Below are 15,521 nucleotides of genomic sequence, written 5' to 3'. Positions count from 1 at the left end.
CAAAGACAGCCACCTGCCAGTGTTTGGTGGCGGGTGGGGGAGGGGGGAGATTCCGCCATCCCCTGGGGTCTGTTGCTGGCAGGGCCCCCTCCCCAACCACAAGAGGAAGTGCCGTTGGCCGCCCCAGTTGCCGGCAGGACCCGGCTGGTGGTCACTGCCCCCTGGTCCCATCTCAGGGAGCATGGAGTTGGCCCTTGGCCTTGGCTGGTCTCTCCCAACTCCTCCCCGAACGGGACCCCCTCTGCTGCCCCGTCCTCATCCATGGTGGCCAGCCTGTGCTCCAATTCTCCTGCAGCGGCAAACCCACCCTTGCAGACAACTTGTAGGTGACATCTGCCTCCACCAGCTACACGCTGCCCTGCCTGTGGGCGCCCAACACCCACCCACCCCCAAGGGTGGCCGTTGTGCATGTGCTGGTGGCAGCCAGACCCAGCCGGGCAGCCACTCCTGCACAGCAGTCCCCAGCCCATGGTCTAAGGTGGCCCAGGACCCACCCCCAGTCCTTCCGCCTGCAGGCAGGCGTCCCATAAAGGGCATACTCTGCAGACTGTCATCGCCCAGCCCCCCGTGAGGACCTCGAGGGGACAGGAATCACAGAGAGAACTTAGCATCACACTGCCCTCACTCAGCCCAAGGAATAACTGGCTGGCGGCCTCATGCCACACGCCCCACCCCTGCAGAGAAAGGCCGCCAGCCTGTCCCTCCCCAACTCCCAGCTTTACCTCTCAGAAGCAATCATGTTCACCTCTATCAGCTGTACCTCTGGCCTTCGCCTACATGTCTCCAAAGAATCGGTTTATACTTTGTGATGATTAACTCCGTGTGTCACCTGGGCCAGCCCACGGCACCCAGGTGTTTGCTCAAACACCAGTCTCGAGGTCACCATGAAGGGAATTTTTAAATGAATGCAGATGGCCGGTGATAATGTGGGTGGGCCTTGTCCAATCAGTTGAAGGACGGAAGAGGAAAGACTGAGGAAGAGGGGACCCTGCCTCCTTATGGCCTTTGGACTCAAGCGGACACGGAAGCTGCAACTCTTCCCCGGCTCGCCCACCTGCCCCGCGGATTTCAGACTTGCAAGCCCTCACGATCACATTAACCCATTCCTTAAATCTCTCTCCCTTTCTCTCTCCGGACACATCCTGTAGATTCTGTTTCTCTGGAGACCCTTGTTGTGGGCAGCCGCTGAAACGGCCCCCAGTGAGTTCTGACCCTTGGTGTGCCTGCCCCTGAGTGTGGGAGGAAACTAGTGATGGATTCCAGTTAGCAAGTACGGCAAGTGCGGCGGGAGGCCGTCTCTGAGACTAGGTTGCGGAAAGACTTCCGTTTCCTCACCTTCCCTTGTGCCCTTTCTGGAGTCAGAATCTTCCCTTTGAGGGAGTGCAGCAGCTTCAGTGGGAGCCACCCGAAGGACGGGCCCTGTGATAAGCAGCGGAGAGAGGCCTCCCGCTGAGAGGCTGTTAGGGATCAGAATCCTGGCAACGGCACTGTGAGTGAGGTGGCCCCTTCCCCAGTTAGACCCTCAGATGACCACAGCCCCAGCTGATACCTTGTGAGGGACCCCACGTCAGAAGACCCTGCTGTCCTGGGCCTGGATTCCTAACCCACGGAAACTGGGGGACGATAAACGTCTTTCAGTTGGGGTTCTGTTGTTTTGGGCCCAGACACTTTGGGGTGACTCCCTACACTGGGAGAAGGAACTCATACACCCCCTGCATACATTTAGACCTTATCTGTTGAGTCTTGCTGTTCCACGCGATTTCCCCTTCCCCTTCCCCTTCCTCCCAACACAGCCACATCCAAGTTTAGGTTAAATCGATACTCAGGCCTCACAGGATTATGACTATGTAAAGGAAATGTTCTTCTGAGCTAAATAGCACCTTCTGATGATACTACCATGTTTTCCCATTTTCCATCCTTTTTTTTCTCCCAGAGTTGGTTATTGCCTTGCTTTTTAAAACGTATTTATGTATTACTATTATTTTAAATTTATTTTGTAATGTTTATTTTTGAGAGAGAGAGAGAGAGCAAGTTGAGGGAGGGGCAGAAAGAGAGAGAGAGGGAGACACAGAATCCTAAGCAGGCTCCAGGCTCCAAGCTCTCGGCACAGAGCCCGACGGGGGGGCTTGACCTCACGAACCGTGAGATCGTGACCTGAGCCGAAATCAGACACTTAACCAACTGAGCCACCCAGGCGCCCCTGTTCATTTATATTCAAAAAGTGTTGTTTTTCCATATACCCATTGACAATCCAAATGCTCAGAGTTTTTAATGCTCAATACTTGTCCAAATGCTCAAATGTAGCAGATCATGTGTAGTTTTCATTTCCCTTCCTCCCGACGTCTCCTCTGGAGTGCTGGTTGCCCAGACCCGCAGCACCCCCATCAGCACCCTGGTCAGCACCTCCGTTGGTGCTGGGGCTCCCCCTGGGGCTTCCCTTCACCGCTCCCCGGGGTGACGCAACTTATTTCGCATATTGCGTAGTTTCCCTGCACACTGTGCCCCCAAACCCAGGCCCAGCAGCTTGCCAAGAAAGAGGACACATTTCCATCCTTATAGGTCTGCGCTGTCCACATAATCTCCCGGTGGTTGGCCGCTAGAGTGTTTAGGCACCAGGTCCTGGTTCCCCCGCAGGTGCCGGGGGCACCCCGCCGTGTCTCCCAGCCTCCAGTGTGGCCATAGAGAGATCAGAGGCCGCCGCGATTCTCTTTCCTTTTATACGCTTTGCCCTTGCAGTTTGGAAACTTGTAGGCTTTTTGTCTCCAGTGTCCTGACATTTCCCACGTGGTGCTTTCTCGTGGGTCTGTCTGGGTCTTCTCCTCTGGACAGGAGAAGGAGGGAACCCTGTCGTTCTGGACACCCTCTTCCAGGCTGGAACTTTTCTCGTCTTACTGTCGTGCTGTCCACACCAGATCTCCCGAACTGACCTGCTAACGTTCCTGCATTTCCGGTCACTTTCCATGTTTTCGTCTTTTTGTTTTAATTTAGGAGAGGCTTTCTCTGCTCTATCCTCCCGCCTTCCTGTTGATTTTTAAAATTTAGATGATTATGTTTTGAAGGTAACAGTCCTTGTCTTCCGAATGCTAGTTTTGTTGTGACTCCCTCTTTGTTTCATGGGCACCATATCTTACCCGGCCCTGATAATATTCGTGTTTTAAGCCTTTCTCCCCCTGTCCCACTAAATCGGGGCTCACGCCTTTAATCCTGTTGACATCACCAGCAGCTAACGCCAGATGCCAGGGGTTCCCTAGACATTACTTCATCACTTGGTCCGTTTCTCAAAATTTGTCCCTCAGGACGAGGATGGGGAGGTGGACACAGCAGCTCAGAGGGCAGCGAAGCTAGCATTTGTTGAGAGCTTCCCACATGCCAGGTCCTGCCCTTCGGTCCCCTTCACAGCCCCGTGACATCAGCGCCCGAGTCTCCACTTTACACATGAGGACGCTCGGGCCCAAGGGCACCGAGTAACTTGCCCCGGGCCTCCTGGTTAACAAGCCGAGATGCTCTCCTCTTAGCACAGCTGTGATCTGGAGCCAGCGCCCGGTGCCCTGCCCCTAGGCTGGGAAGGACCTGGTGGGGGGGGGGCAGGGGGGGTGGGCAGGGGGGGGTCCGTGCATGCGTGGCTGGGCCTTCGGCCAGGTCCCAACACCCAGGATCCCTTGGCTCTTCTCAGAGGGAGGTGAGGCTTTCAGGGGGTGCAGTGCTGGGCAGTGGCGGCCAGCAGGACCTGCCGCTCCTTGATGCCCCTTGCACCCCAGGGGCTGGCCTTAGATCCCACGGGGAACCGGCCCAGCCCAAGATCCCCAACTGGAGAAGGGCCGGGAAGAAGCAGACAGCTGTCTCCCTGCGGGAGAGGGGCGTCCAGAGAGCTGGGTTTGAAGAGCTTGGGTTTGAATTGCCCTCACCTCCCGGAGTAGCAGAGGGAGAGGGAGGCTCAGGACAGAGCAATCATCCCGTGGGGCTTCTCACCCTCCCGGCCTCCGTTTCTTGTTTATGAAGCAGGATCAGTGTGTGAGGGCCCCTCGAGGCTCACGGCAGGCCCGGGTGACACAGGACTCCCTCCGCCCTCTGAGGTCCTGGATCCCAGGATACAGGGAGCCCGGCATGCCCCGTGCAAGCCCCTCTCCCCCGGCCTCACGTGCTGCCTCCTGGACCGCACCTGCCAGCTGCTCCTTTCCCTGGGTGGGGAGGCCGGGGGGCCAGAGGGTGAGAGGCCAGGAGACCCCGAATCCTCTCTGGGTGCAGAAACACAGACCCACCCAAGGAAAGAAGGGTCCGTCCCCTCGGTGTGCTTCCTCGATCAGAAGCAGAGGTGCACCAGGGGAGCCTGGGGCACTAGGCACGTCCTGCCCTTCCCTCAGGCGGGGCCAGGCTGGTGCAGGCGGAGGTGAGCCAGCTGGGCGTCAGAGACCCGCACGCTCCCCTCACTGCACCTGCGTGAGCCCCACAGAAGGGCCAGCTCTCAGAAATCTGTGTGCAAATCTCTGTGATGCCACCGTCACCTTGGCGACCTGTGGTCAGACCTCACTGCCCTCCTCCCGGCCTGGACAACCGCCCGGCCTGCTCCCGGCACCCAGAGTCCCCGTGGCACCCCACTGTCCCCACAGTGTCTATCATCCACTGTCTCCCACTGCCCCAGTTTCCCACTGTCCCCACAGTCCCCACCGTCCCCACTGTCCCCAAGCCCCCATCACACACCAGGCCTAGAAGAGTTGGGACACACCCCCACTGGCCAAGAACAGATTCCTCTCCCCCCTCAGCCCTTTCCTGCTGTACTTCTGGGACGTGAGGGGGTGTGGGTTTCGAGGAAGTGGGTTGCCCCTGGGTTGACATTGAGTGGATTCTCTAGTGAGCCTTTCAGAATCACGTGGGCATCAGGGACGCCCATACGGAGGAGTGCCCGGAAGTAACCCGCTCACTCGTGCCAGGCGCTCTCTTCTCCCTGCGCTTACTCGCTGCTCGCGGAACCAGACTCTGGTGGGAAGGGCTGGCGTCAGAAGAACACCACTGTGGCATTCTCTCCCAGGATCCGCCCACCAGACTTCTGCCCCCTGCCCGTGCCCGTGTCTGGATGGAGGCCCTGTGTGCCCACCTGGCTCTCGAAGTCCCCGGTCAGACAGACCCAGACCCATAGCTGGACAAATTTAAACTCGAGCCACAGCCAGTCAGCTGCTGTCCCGCTGTGGCAGCCATCCTGGAGGAGTCCCTCGGCCGGGGTGGGCCCCAAGCCAGGGCAGGGGGCCTGCAGCACACCCAGGGGCCTGTGCCCCCAGGGACGGGCCAGAGCGTGCTCTCTGGGCAGCCCCCGGAGGTGTCAGGCCCTGCAACCCCCGGGCCTGGGAGCATGTTAGCAATGCCGGAGCTGGGGCAGGCCGGGCCTTCTGATCAAGACTCTGCAAGAGGGACGGGCGTGCACACCGGCTCAGGGTGTACGATGGCCCAGGGAAGGAGGGAGTCGGGCCCTCCCCCGGGGCCGCCCCCGGGCCTCCACCCTTTGCTGTTGTCTCCAGCAGGTCCCTCAATTTGGAAAGCCTCAGTCCCCTCCCCAATACAACGGAGAAGGTAGGAACAGCTCTGGACTCACCAGGAGCGAGGAGGTCAGTGGGTGGTCCGTGAAGGGCCGGCATAGAGCATCCACTCGGAGACATTTGCTGTGGGGGCACCAGGCCCTTAGCAGGTGAAGTGGGGTCCTCGGTGGGGAGAACACCCCCAGACACGGGATCATCCGAGCCAGCGTCTCCGTGTTGTATCACACGACAAGGGGAACGAATGCCCGCCGAGGCTCACCGCCTTCTGCCACGCAGAGCGCTGTGGTCTGCCTTCCTCACGAGTGTGGACCCAGGTCTGGCTCTGTGTCCTTAGGGGACACCTGAGGCAGGAAGACTGAGGAGTACAAGGTCCTGGGGCAGCCCCCCCCTCACTCCTCCTGCCCCACAGAGGCAGTGTCAGCCGCAGGGAGAGCTCCCAGGCCTCACCCAGCATTGGACGCCTGCAGGGACCCAGCGGGCACCCCGCCTGGAGAGGGGGAGTTAACCCCCAGGGGCCCGGCCCCCAGCAGCAGAGACAGAAGGCAGTGGATAAACGCTTCTCCTGGTCTGAGGTCTCAGAGCAGCCCCGGGTGGCCAGGGCAACATGCCTGGGTTCTGGCTTCCCCCGCCTGTCCCCAGCCCCATCCAGTCCTCCATCGGGCCCCCTGGGACCCCACCCCCCAACGGAGCACACACGGGCACCCATGCTCGTGCACGCCACACACTGAGCTGGCACTGATTCAGTCTCAGGGTGCTGGGGTGAGACCCTTGCAAGCCCTCAGCACCTGGAAGGAGGAGGACGTATGGGGGGGTTCCCACGTTCTTCATCCCCGAACGTTGTCCCTGGGGGACTGGGGGCCTCTCCCTCTGGGTCTCTCTTCCCATCCATCCAGGACCGCAACTATGACCTCCAGCGGAGTTCTCACACCACCGTGGTGCTGGGGCCCCGGACTGCCTTCTCAGGGAGTACTTCCAGAAGGAAGGCCGGGGTGCTAGCAGCTTTGGGGGTCTGGGGGCACCAAGCACCCAGAGTGGGCATGCCGTGGCCCCCAGGCACCTGTGACAGCGCACATCTAAGGCCAGTGCCTCTCTGCCCCGAGTCCCGGCCCCACCCTGCCCTGCTGGGCTAGCGGGCTGCACCCCACTGCTCCAGCCGCTTCGACTTCTCTCCAGCTGTGGAGACGCTCGGTGTGCCGAACCAGGAGCCTCACTGACCTGGGGAGTGCAGGCTTGCAGCCCACCTGCCCGTCTGGGTCAGGACCAGAGACCCACAGCTCCAGGAGGAAGCATCTTGGAAAAGACATGTGTCCCCTCCGGGACTGGGGCCCCCTCTCCCGGCCAGCCTCTGCCCAGAGCCACACACGTGGGATCGCCAGATTTAGCAAATAAAAATACAGGTTTCCCGTTTAGATTCGAATTTCAAATAGTCAGTGAGTGCTTTGTTAGCATCGAGTCCCCCCGTGTTTTATGAGTCCACCCTAGAATCCTGACGGGTCCCCACTGCCTGGCCTCAATGCCACCCCAGGCCCAGGTGTCCCGGGCTCAGGAGAAGCCCTCTCGGGGACCAAACTGGGACCTGATCAGAAGTTCTCACAAATCAGCTAAAGACAAAGATGAGTTTTACGAAGAATCGTATGGACCTTACACATCTTAGCGTTCAAATCTACACGGTACCCGTCTTGACCGTCAATCCTCTGGGCACGGCGCCTTCTGTCCTGCGAGGATTCCCGTGGGGATGGCGCCCCCTGGTGCCCGCGGCGGGGATGCGCCAGCCGAGATTTTACGGTCTGGTTTTCTCCGATGGGGGACGCTGAAGGCAGGTCCCCGGGGAATGTGAGGACTTTGGCCCCAACCTCAGCATCGTCCAGGCCACATCTAACTTGACAGTAGTTTCCAGAAACGTCCACCTCGAGTGGGCCTTTCCAAAGCAACTTTGTTTTCATCCACAACACTCTTTTCATGTTCATTAGATTCTATGATATTTAATTAAATCCTTTTCTCAAAACGACATGCACAGTCAGAAACCGTGAATCTGGGGACAAAACAGGTGAGTGTGAGAAGCGCCCCCTCACTTGCAGGTGCAGAGGGGCTGGTGCTTCCCAAGGGGACCCGGAGAACGGCACACACAGCCAGGCACTGGCCCAGATGCCCAGGTTACAGCTGAGTGAGAAGAGGCCTGCAGGATGTGGCCCTAACACGCACGGGGGGCCCCAGGCCGGGCACCGACCCGCCGTGTGTTCAGCCCGTCAGCACATCACCAAGCCCCACCCACGGGGCGACGGGAGCGTTCCAGGCCCGAGACACTCGGGAACACTCGAGCAGCCAGTGGCTCGGAAAGTGGCTCGAACACAGAGCCAAGCAGGAGGGCAGGACGTGGGGCAGAGTGACTATGCGCTGGGGATGGCGGAGGCTCCAGAGGAGGCAAAGCTCCCGGGCTCGGGGAGGGCGGAGACGGAGGCCCCCCATGCTGGAGCAGCAGGGCACAGCGCAGGGGCCCGAAGGCCGGCCGGCAGGCCGGAAGGCACCCTGGGAGCAGGCCTGCAGCCAGGGCTCAGGTTCCCAGGCTGGAGGGGATGAGCAGTGTGGATGTTTCCAGAAGCAAACGGAGGCCGTGGATGGGGGCTGAGCTGGTGGCAGCTGCAGGAAGGGTCCAAGAAGAGGCACATCCAGAAGGAGCCCATGGGTAGGAGGACCTATGTCTTTGGGACTTAATAAGGAGCAAGGCTCGGGCTTGCGCGGGGACGGCTGGAAGGGCTGTGAGCCCTGGGGTCCTGCCCACCCTTCCAGGAGATCTGAGGTGGGCTGGGCCTTGTCCTCCGGGGCCGAAGCCTGGGTGTCTGCAGCTCCCAGTGACCTCAGCGAGAGGCCGTGCTTAGTGTTCCTGAGTCAGACGGCAGAGGGCGCACCAAGACCTCATGACAGGAGTGTCCGCTGTGCCGGCTGGGGAGGACGCACCTGGGTCATTCAGGCGAAGCAGCAGGGGACAGAAGGCTCCCGGGCCAGCCACCTGGCTTGCTCCCTTCCTGCTCGTCTGGCAGAGACCACAGCCCTCCCCTGAGTTAGCCTGGGGGCAGACCGGTGTCCACGAAGACCCAGTTATGCAACCAGAGCTACAGGCGGGGGTGGGGGGGGGGTGGGGGGGGTCCTTGCAGGCCTCCCATGCATCTGCAGGGAGAGTCCCGTGCAGGACAGGGGCAGGGGCCGGAGGAGCAGGGGGCCTGACCACCCCCAGGCAACAGCACGCTGGGCCCCACCTGGACCCGTTAGAGTAAATCCTGCCCGTGGAGACAGAGCTGAAATCCCCACGGCTGAGCAGCTCCACGGGTGGTCTGCTGTGCAGTCAGGGTCTGAACCTCTGCTTCTGACGGTGCCTCTCGAAGCCTGGCCCTGAACCTGCTCAGCACCCTTGGTAACACGGCAGACATGCAGAGTCCCGGGTCCAGCCGCGAGCCCTTGGGGCAGAACTCTGCGGGGTGGCACCCGGCCATCTGCCCTCTAACGTGTCCCCGACATCGTTCTGAGAGCAGCTCCTTCAGGTGATTCGGACCCTGCCCAGCTTGAGAACCTGCCTCGAGACCCTAAATGTGCTCTAGGGGCTGGTAGCGTGGGCATCTCCCAGGAGCTTGTTAGGAATGCAGATTCCCAGGCCCTCCCCCCAATCTGCTAAATCAGAATCCGGATTTAACAGATCCCTGGACCATCTGATCTGGATGCAGTGTGAGGACCATTGCTCTAGGGATCCCGCAGAACAAGAGTGATGCAAGGCTGGCCGTGCAGACCCCCGGCAAGGGGCACTGTGGGAGAGCTGCCGGGTGAGGGGGAGAAGGGGCCCTTGTCCAGGGCCAGAGGAGTTGGCCTCCAAGGTGGGGCCCTCCAGGTGGGGTCCTCCAGGTGGGATTCTCCAGGTGGGGCTCTCCAGGTGGGGTCCTCCAGGTGGGATTCTCCAGGTGGGGCCCTCCAGGTGGGGCCCTCCAGGTGGGGTCCTCCAGGTGGGATTCTCCAGCTGGGGCTCTCCAGGTGGGGCCCTCCAGCTGGGATTCTCCAGATGGGATTCTCCAGGTGGGATTCTCCAGCTGGGACTCTCCAGGTGGGGCCCTCCAGCTGGGATTCTCCAGGTGGGATTCTCCAGGTGGGGCCCTCCAGCTGGGATTCTCCGGGTGGGATTCTCCAGGTGGGATTCTCCAGGTGGGATTCTCCAGGTGGGGCCCTCCAGGTGGGGCCCTCCAGGTGGGGTCCTCCAGGTGGGGTCCTCCAGGTGGGATTCTCCAGGTGGGATTCTCCAGGTGGGGCCCTCCAGGTGGGGCCCTCCAGGTGGGGTCCTCCAGGTGGGATTCTCCAGGTAGGATTCTCCAGGTGGGATTCTCCAGGTGGGGCCCTCCAGGTGGGGCCCTCCAGGTGGGGTCCTCCAGGTGGGATTCTCCAGCTGGGACTCTCCAGGTGGGGCCCTCCAGGTGGGATTCTCCAGGTGGGATTCTCCAGGTGGGGCCCTCCAGGTGGGTCTCAGGAAGGTCTGTGGACAGGCCAGCAAAGGAGAGTGGCTTGAAGGACTCGGGAAGAGGGAAAAAGTGTGGGCTGGACTTGGGGTGGCCACGTGGTTGTGGGAGACCTGGGAGGTGCATCCAAGGCAGCAGCTCAGTAAGAGGGAGCTATTGGCGGCGGTTTGTAAGGTTTTCTCCCCACCGCGTAAGTGCTAAGTCAGGGGATATACGTATGCCCAGAAAGAAAACAAGACTAGTATCCCCACGGCTCTCCTGCCCAATAGCATCACCGCTCATCCCTTGTAGACGCTTTCTAGGTTGGGTTTTTTTTAATTAAGAAAATAGCTGTAAAGATATAGTACAGGCAGTTTATTTCCTTTATCCCAACATCACGGGAACGGCTCCCTGGGCGTCATCTTTGGGCGGGGAGCGGTCAGCGATGAACAAAGAGCCATCACCCTCTGGCGCGGCGAGGCGCAACGGGTCTGCCGGCCGGTCCTTGTGCCCTCCACGCCCTGCCCGGCCCGGCACGGCCGCTGCCCACCTCCGAGGCCCCGGCCCCCACAGACACGCAGGCCACGCGTCGGGGCTTCCTCAGCCCCCGTGCTCCCGGGTCCGGCTCTGCAATAAACCTCACGTTCCGCAGGACGCCCAGGGGCCATGTGGGTGGAATGCTGGAGCCCGGAGGGATTCATCCCCAGGGGATGGGGTTCGGGATGGAATCGGGAATTGGTTCTCTGGCCCGACCACAGTGCCGTTTGCAGCGGAACAGGGCGCTGCCGTCCCCGGAGCCAACGGGCTACAGAAAGCCGGGCTTTGTGGCTAAGGCCACAGGCCACTTAGCAGTGGAAGCAAGGGCCGTGGGGTTGGTTGGTGGTTTCTAAGTGTGCCGGAGAATGTGGGGAAAGCAAATTATGAGCTCGGAGCTCAAAATTCCCAGCTCAGGGGCCAGATAAGGAACCCAAAGCTTCTGTGTTGTGCAGAAAGGGTTGACCAGCAGGCCCCACTGCCCTCCTCGGGAACGCCCGCCCGCCAGGTGGCCCGCGGCTGGAACTCATGGATCAGAGGACCTCGCTGCCTCCTGACGTCTGTGCGGTCTGTGCGGCGTGGTTCGAGCTGAGCACCCGCTTCCGCCCGGGCATCCGGAATCTACGCCAGGCCCAGGGGGCCCCGTGCCCAGCCCCCGATTAAAACCCCGGGTGCTGCGTCTCTCACAGGCACCTGGTGGTGGCCTGTGTGAGTGCACAGGGAGGGCGCCCGGGAGCTCAGGCCTGCTCCCCCGACTTCTCCCTTCCTGCACGCCCTACCATTTCTGTGTTGTGAATCCCAGCCGGGAGCGCGGCCTGTGCTGAGTCTGGGGGGGCCCCCAGTGACTCACCGAGCCGGGTGGTCTCGGGGACCCTGACACAATTGCCCTAAAAGAATTACATCTTGCAGGCGAGGAGTCCAGATTTCTGAAAATAAAACCCGAGGTCTAAGCTGGTGGGTCTGAAACTCACAAGGAGAGTTGAACTTCTGCTCTCTTAGGCCATCTTTTGTGAAGGTCAGGGTTTGTTGGGTAGGAATGAGTCTCTTATCACTTGGACGGGGACGTGTGGGGAGACTGATGAAGCTGGGGTCCTGAGCCCCTACATTCAGCTGGGTCTCCTTTGCCAGCAGAAGTGTCCTTCCTCCCTATCTGGCGGGTTAGTCCCCCGTGCTTGAAAAACCTGTAGTCCCCCCAGAGCTGTCGTCCGCCAGGGGCTGCTAATCCTCCTGAGGACCCCACCCCCAATCGTGACCAGACCCTGAGGCTCAGACGTGACTTAGAAAGCGAGGCACAACGTGTGTCCCCAGGAGGGTCTACATATGCCCATACGTGGCGCCCAAAGCCCAGGGGACATATATGGGGTAGATCAGGGTACAGATGACAGAAGTGCTGGCCTGGGCCCACTTGGCAGAGGATCCTCTGCATTCGCAGGAGACCGGGAGCGGTTCTAGCCATTTGTGCAAAGATGGCCCGTGCGGGAGGCTGGTCCCGGGTCCGGGCAGGTGTCCAAAGACTTGGGGAGACCAGGTGTGTGTTGGCTGGAACCATCACGGAAGACCTGCTCTCTGCCACTCGCCACCAGCCAGACCACATGCTGTGCCCCCAGCTGTGTGGATTCCATGGGCGATGGGACCCCGTGGGCAGGACCATGAGGCATGGCCGCAGTCTTGAGGAGCAGCCCTGAGGGGTAATCAGAGTGGTCTGGAGACCCTAGGAGCCGTCCATGGTGTCCCTGGGGCCAGACAGCTGCCTTACGGACAATAGACTTAATCATCGTGCATGAGCCGGAAGGCTCTAGTCTGCAGATGCGAAGCGGGGCTGGATGCCCACACTTCCTGTATGGACTGTGCTCAACATGCCCCATTGGCGGGGGTGGGGGGTGCTGAGCTGAGGCTGCTCCTGGCTCCCCGAGGGTCCTGTCCTGCCTGCCTGCCTGCCTGTCCCCCCAGGGGCCGCTCTGTGATGACCTTGTTCCTGTAAGGGGGGACCTCAGCCTCAGTGTCAGACTCAGAATGTCTTTCTATCCGGTGGAGAGGAAATCACGTCTGAGTACTGGTGTTGAATTCAGTCCTGGAGATCCTAGCAGTGCCTGTGCAGAGATGTTTTTCTCCGGATCTGATCCTTGGATCAGGTTCCCACAAGTGGACTCTCGAGGTCCCGCTGCCAACAAGGTCACAGAAGCCCTCAGTGCTCTGGCCAGGGATGAAATATTCGGTTTGACAGCTCACGTAGGTGACGTCTGCCTCCTTGTGTCTGGTCTTTTATAAAGAGGGGCCTGCGTGCTGGCGGCAGACTCCTGTCCCCGTTCCGGCTGAGGCTGAACGACAGGATCCCAGTAACCTCTGCGGGGGGCAGGTGTGGGGTCGCCACCGGCCACGGGGGCGGGGAGGGGTGGTGGGCTCAGCCTCAGGACCACCGTCTGAAGCCACCGAGACTGAAATTGCTGTGAAAACACTCAGAGCTTGTCCTTTTTCCAGAGATGTTTTCCAGGGAGCTGCCCGGTGCAGGGGTGCTGGGAGGAAGCCGGGGCCCTCATGGGTGGCTGGTCTCACCCTCTGGGGTCCTCGTGCTGCAGGGGGACCGGAGCTCCATCGGTTGGTGGAAGATGCACCTGGGGAAGATGAAGGTCTGCTTGGTGCAAGGGATGGCCCTCTGCCTCCTGCTGGGACCTCTGGCGGGTGAGTGGTGGTTCTGTCCCTCGTGCCATCCCCCTGGCCGCTTGGGCAGCTCATGTGCGGTGGGGTCCTACCCTCAGGGGTTCTCCAGGGTGACTGCTCTCTCTTCCTCTGCAGGAGCCAAGCCAGTGCAGGAGGAGGGAGGTATTGTATCGTCCTCCTGGCCTTTTCTGGTGTGTGTTCGGGTGGGGTGGGGTCAGAAGAGGGAGCTGGGTGGGAGCTGGCTTCTGATCCGCAACGAAGGAAGCAGGAGCCTGGGTCAGCTCAAGGCCAAGCTGTGCAAGCAGAGGGACTGAGTCTCTTCCCTGGGCCCTGCCTTCCAGCCACCTGGGGCTGCACAGGGCAGGAGAGACCCTCTGAACTCCCGAGGCTTCGCGTTCTCGCCCTCGGACCGGACTCACCCCAGGGCCCTCCCACCGAGTCCGACGCCAGGGCAGCGGCATCTGGATTCCAGGGCTGGGGGCTGTGGCCTCGTCTGAAATCCCACCGGGATGCTCCCCCATCCTCAGCGCCTCCAGAACAGGGGCCAGATTTCCCGCCCCCTCCCTCCTTGTCCTCCTTTTCCCTCTTCTCCTCCCCCTGAGCTGTCCCCTCAGACCATGAGTCCCGAGAGGCAGAACCCAGGTCATCGTCCAGATGGCAAGGCTCCGGGATGCTGCCACAGAGGATCAGGGATAGCCCGGGGCCTGGCGTCCAGCTGGGAGGGTCCCCTCACTGCATGGGGCTGCCGGGCACCGGCCACCTGCCCTAAGGCATCGTGGAGGGGCGGCCTCAGGGCAGGACGAGCGGGGACAGCCCCTGAGGCAGGTGGTTGTGTTTTTCAGACCCGTATGCCGAGCCACCGGCCATGCCCTACTGGCCTTTCTCCACCTCTGACTTCTGGAACTATGTGCAGTACTTTCAGACCATGGGAGCCTACCCCCAGTTGGAGGACCTGGCCCGCACCTTCTTCGCTCACTTCCCCCTGGGGACCACCCTGGGGTTCCACGTCCCCTATCAGCAGGACTGAGCACCAGCCTGGATCCCTGGCCGCAAGCTCAATAAATTCCTTGCCTGAGTCACACAAACGCTGGTGGTTTTCTTTCGAGAAACAGCTCCAGTCAGGCCACATTTACTGTCTTATTCAACAAGCGAACCATGGCTCTGACTCGGGGCTTTGCTGTACTTGTCACCTAATAGCTGAAGTCACAGCCCTTGGAGGGGCTGTGGGTCCCTGGAGTGCAGGGAGGACAGTGTCCCTGGGAGGGGCTGCGGGTCCCCAGAGTGCAGGAAAGACTGTGTCCCTGGGAGGGGCTGTGGGTCCCTGGAGTGCAGGGGGGAAGTGCAGGAGGGAAGGGGTCCCCTGGAGTGCAGGGGGACAGTGTCCCTCGGAGGGGCTGCAGGTACCCTGGAGTGCAGGGGGGACAGTGTCCCTGGGAGGGGCTGTGGGTCCCTGGGGTGCAGCGAGGACAGTGTCCCTCAGAGGTGCTGCAAGTCCCCTGGAGTGCAGGGGGGAAGTCGTCCTCTGGAGTGCAGGGGGGAAGTGCAGGAGGGAAGGGGTCCCCTGGAGTGCAAGGGCGACAGTGTCCCTGGGAGGGGCTGCAGGTCCCCCGGAATGCAGGGGGGAAGCGGTCCTCCAGAGCTATCTGCTCTCTTAGGCTCAGTGCAGCACTACTCACAATAGCCAAGATGTGCAAACAGTGTAATTGCCATAGTTCCAGAAGGTAGTTCCAGAAGTCAGAGGTGGAGAAAGGCCAGGAGTGCCTGGGAGATCTCACTCCTCTACGGGAACAGGGGCTCCCATGTTTTGAAACTACCCGGAAGAGAAGCCTGTTGCCGACCATGGAGTAGTGGCTTCCTTTGTCTTTTGCTGGGGTACTTCAGAGTGATTCGTGTTCACGGTGACTTCTGAGGCTCAACCATACTCCCGGTCTCTCCTCACCTCTCCCTGGGCCCCACGCTGCCTACTCAGGCCACAGTCCCCCTCATTCCCTGAGGGGATGAGCCCCCTCAGGCTCATTCCTTGTCTCCCTGCCCCACCCTTCCCCTCCTCCACTTCTCTTGCAGACTAGCCCCCAAGCCTACCTGCTTCCAAAGTCTAGCTCTGATATCTTATGCCCTCCTCCCATCCACCCTTCCCCTTCCTGCCCCTTCCCTCCTACCCCCTTCTCTCATTCACATGCTTTAAAAATTATGATAAAATACACATATCATGAAATTTACCACTGTAACTATTTTTAAGCACATTCACATTGTTGTGCAACCGTCAGCACCATCCATCTCCAGAACTTTCTCGTCTTCTCCAACTGAACCTCTGTCCCCATTAGACACT

The 15,521-nt window shown here is 60.6% G+C and overlaps 1 protein-coding gene across 1 annotated transcript; it reads left to right on the top strand.

The window, feature by feature from the left end:
• Positions 1 to 12,842: 12,842 nt before the first annotated feature.
• On the top strand, positions 12,843 to 14,265 carry OTOS (otospiralin). The gene is made up of 4 exons (XM_027044304.2): positions 12,843 to 12,890; positions 13,111 to 13,213; positions 13,328 to 13,354; positions 14,035 to 14,265. The coding sequence occupies exons 2-4, from the start codon at positions 13,141 to 13,143 to the stop codon at positions 14,217 to 14,219; spliced, it is 285 nt and encodes a 94-aa protein (XP_026900105.1). The 5' UTR covers positions 12,843 to 12,890; positions 13,111 to 13,140; the 3' UTR covers positions 14,220 to 14,265.
• Positions 14,266 to 15,521: the final 1,256 nt, after the last annotated feature.

The sequence above is a fragment of the Acinonyx jubatus genome, chromosome C1, assembly GCF_027475565.1.
Source record: "Acinonyx jubatus isolate Ajub_Pintada_27869175 chromosome C1, VMU_Ajub_asm_v1.0, whole genome shotgun sequence".
In the NCBI taxonomy this organism is placed as follows: domain Eukaryota; kingdom Metazoa; phylum Chordata; class Mammalia; order Carnivora; family Felidae; genus Acinonyx; species Acinonyx jubatus.
The sequence above is the reverse complement of the archived record's forward strand: the minus strand, read 5'-3'. Positions and strand labels throughout refer to the sequence as shown.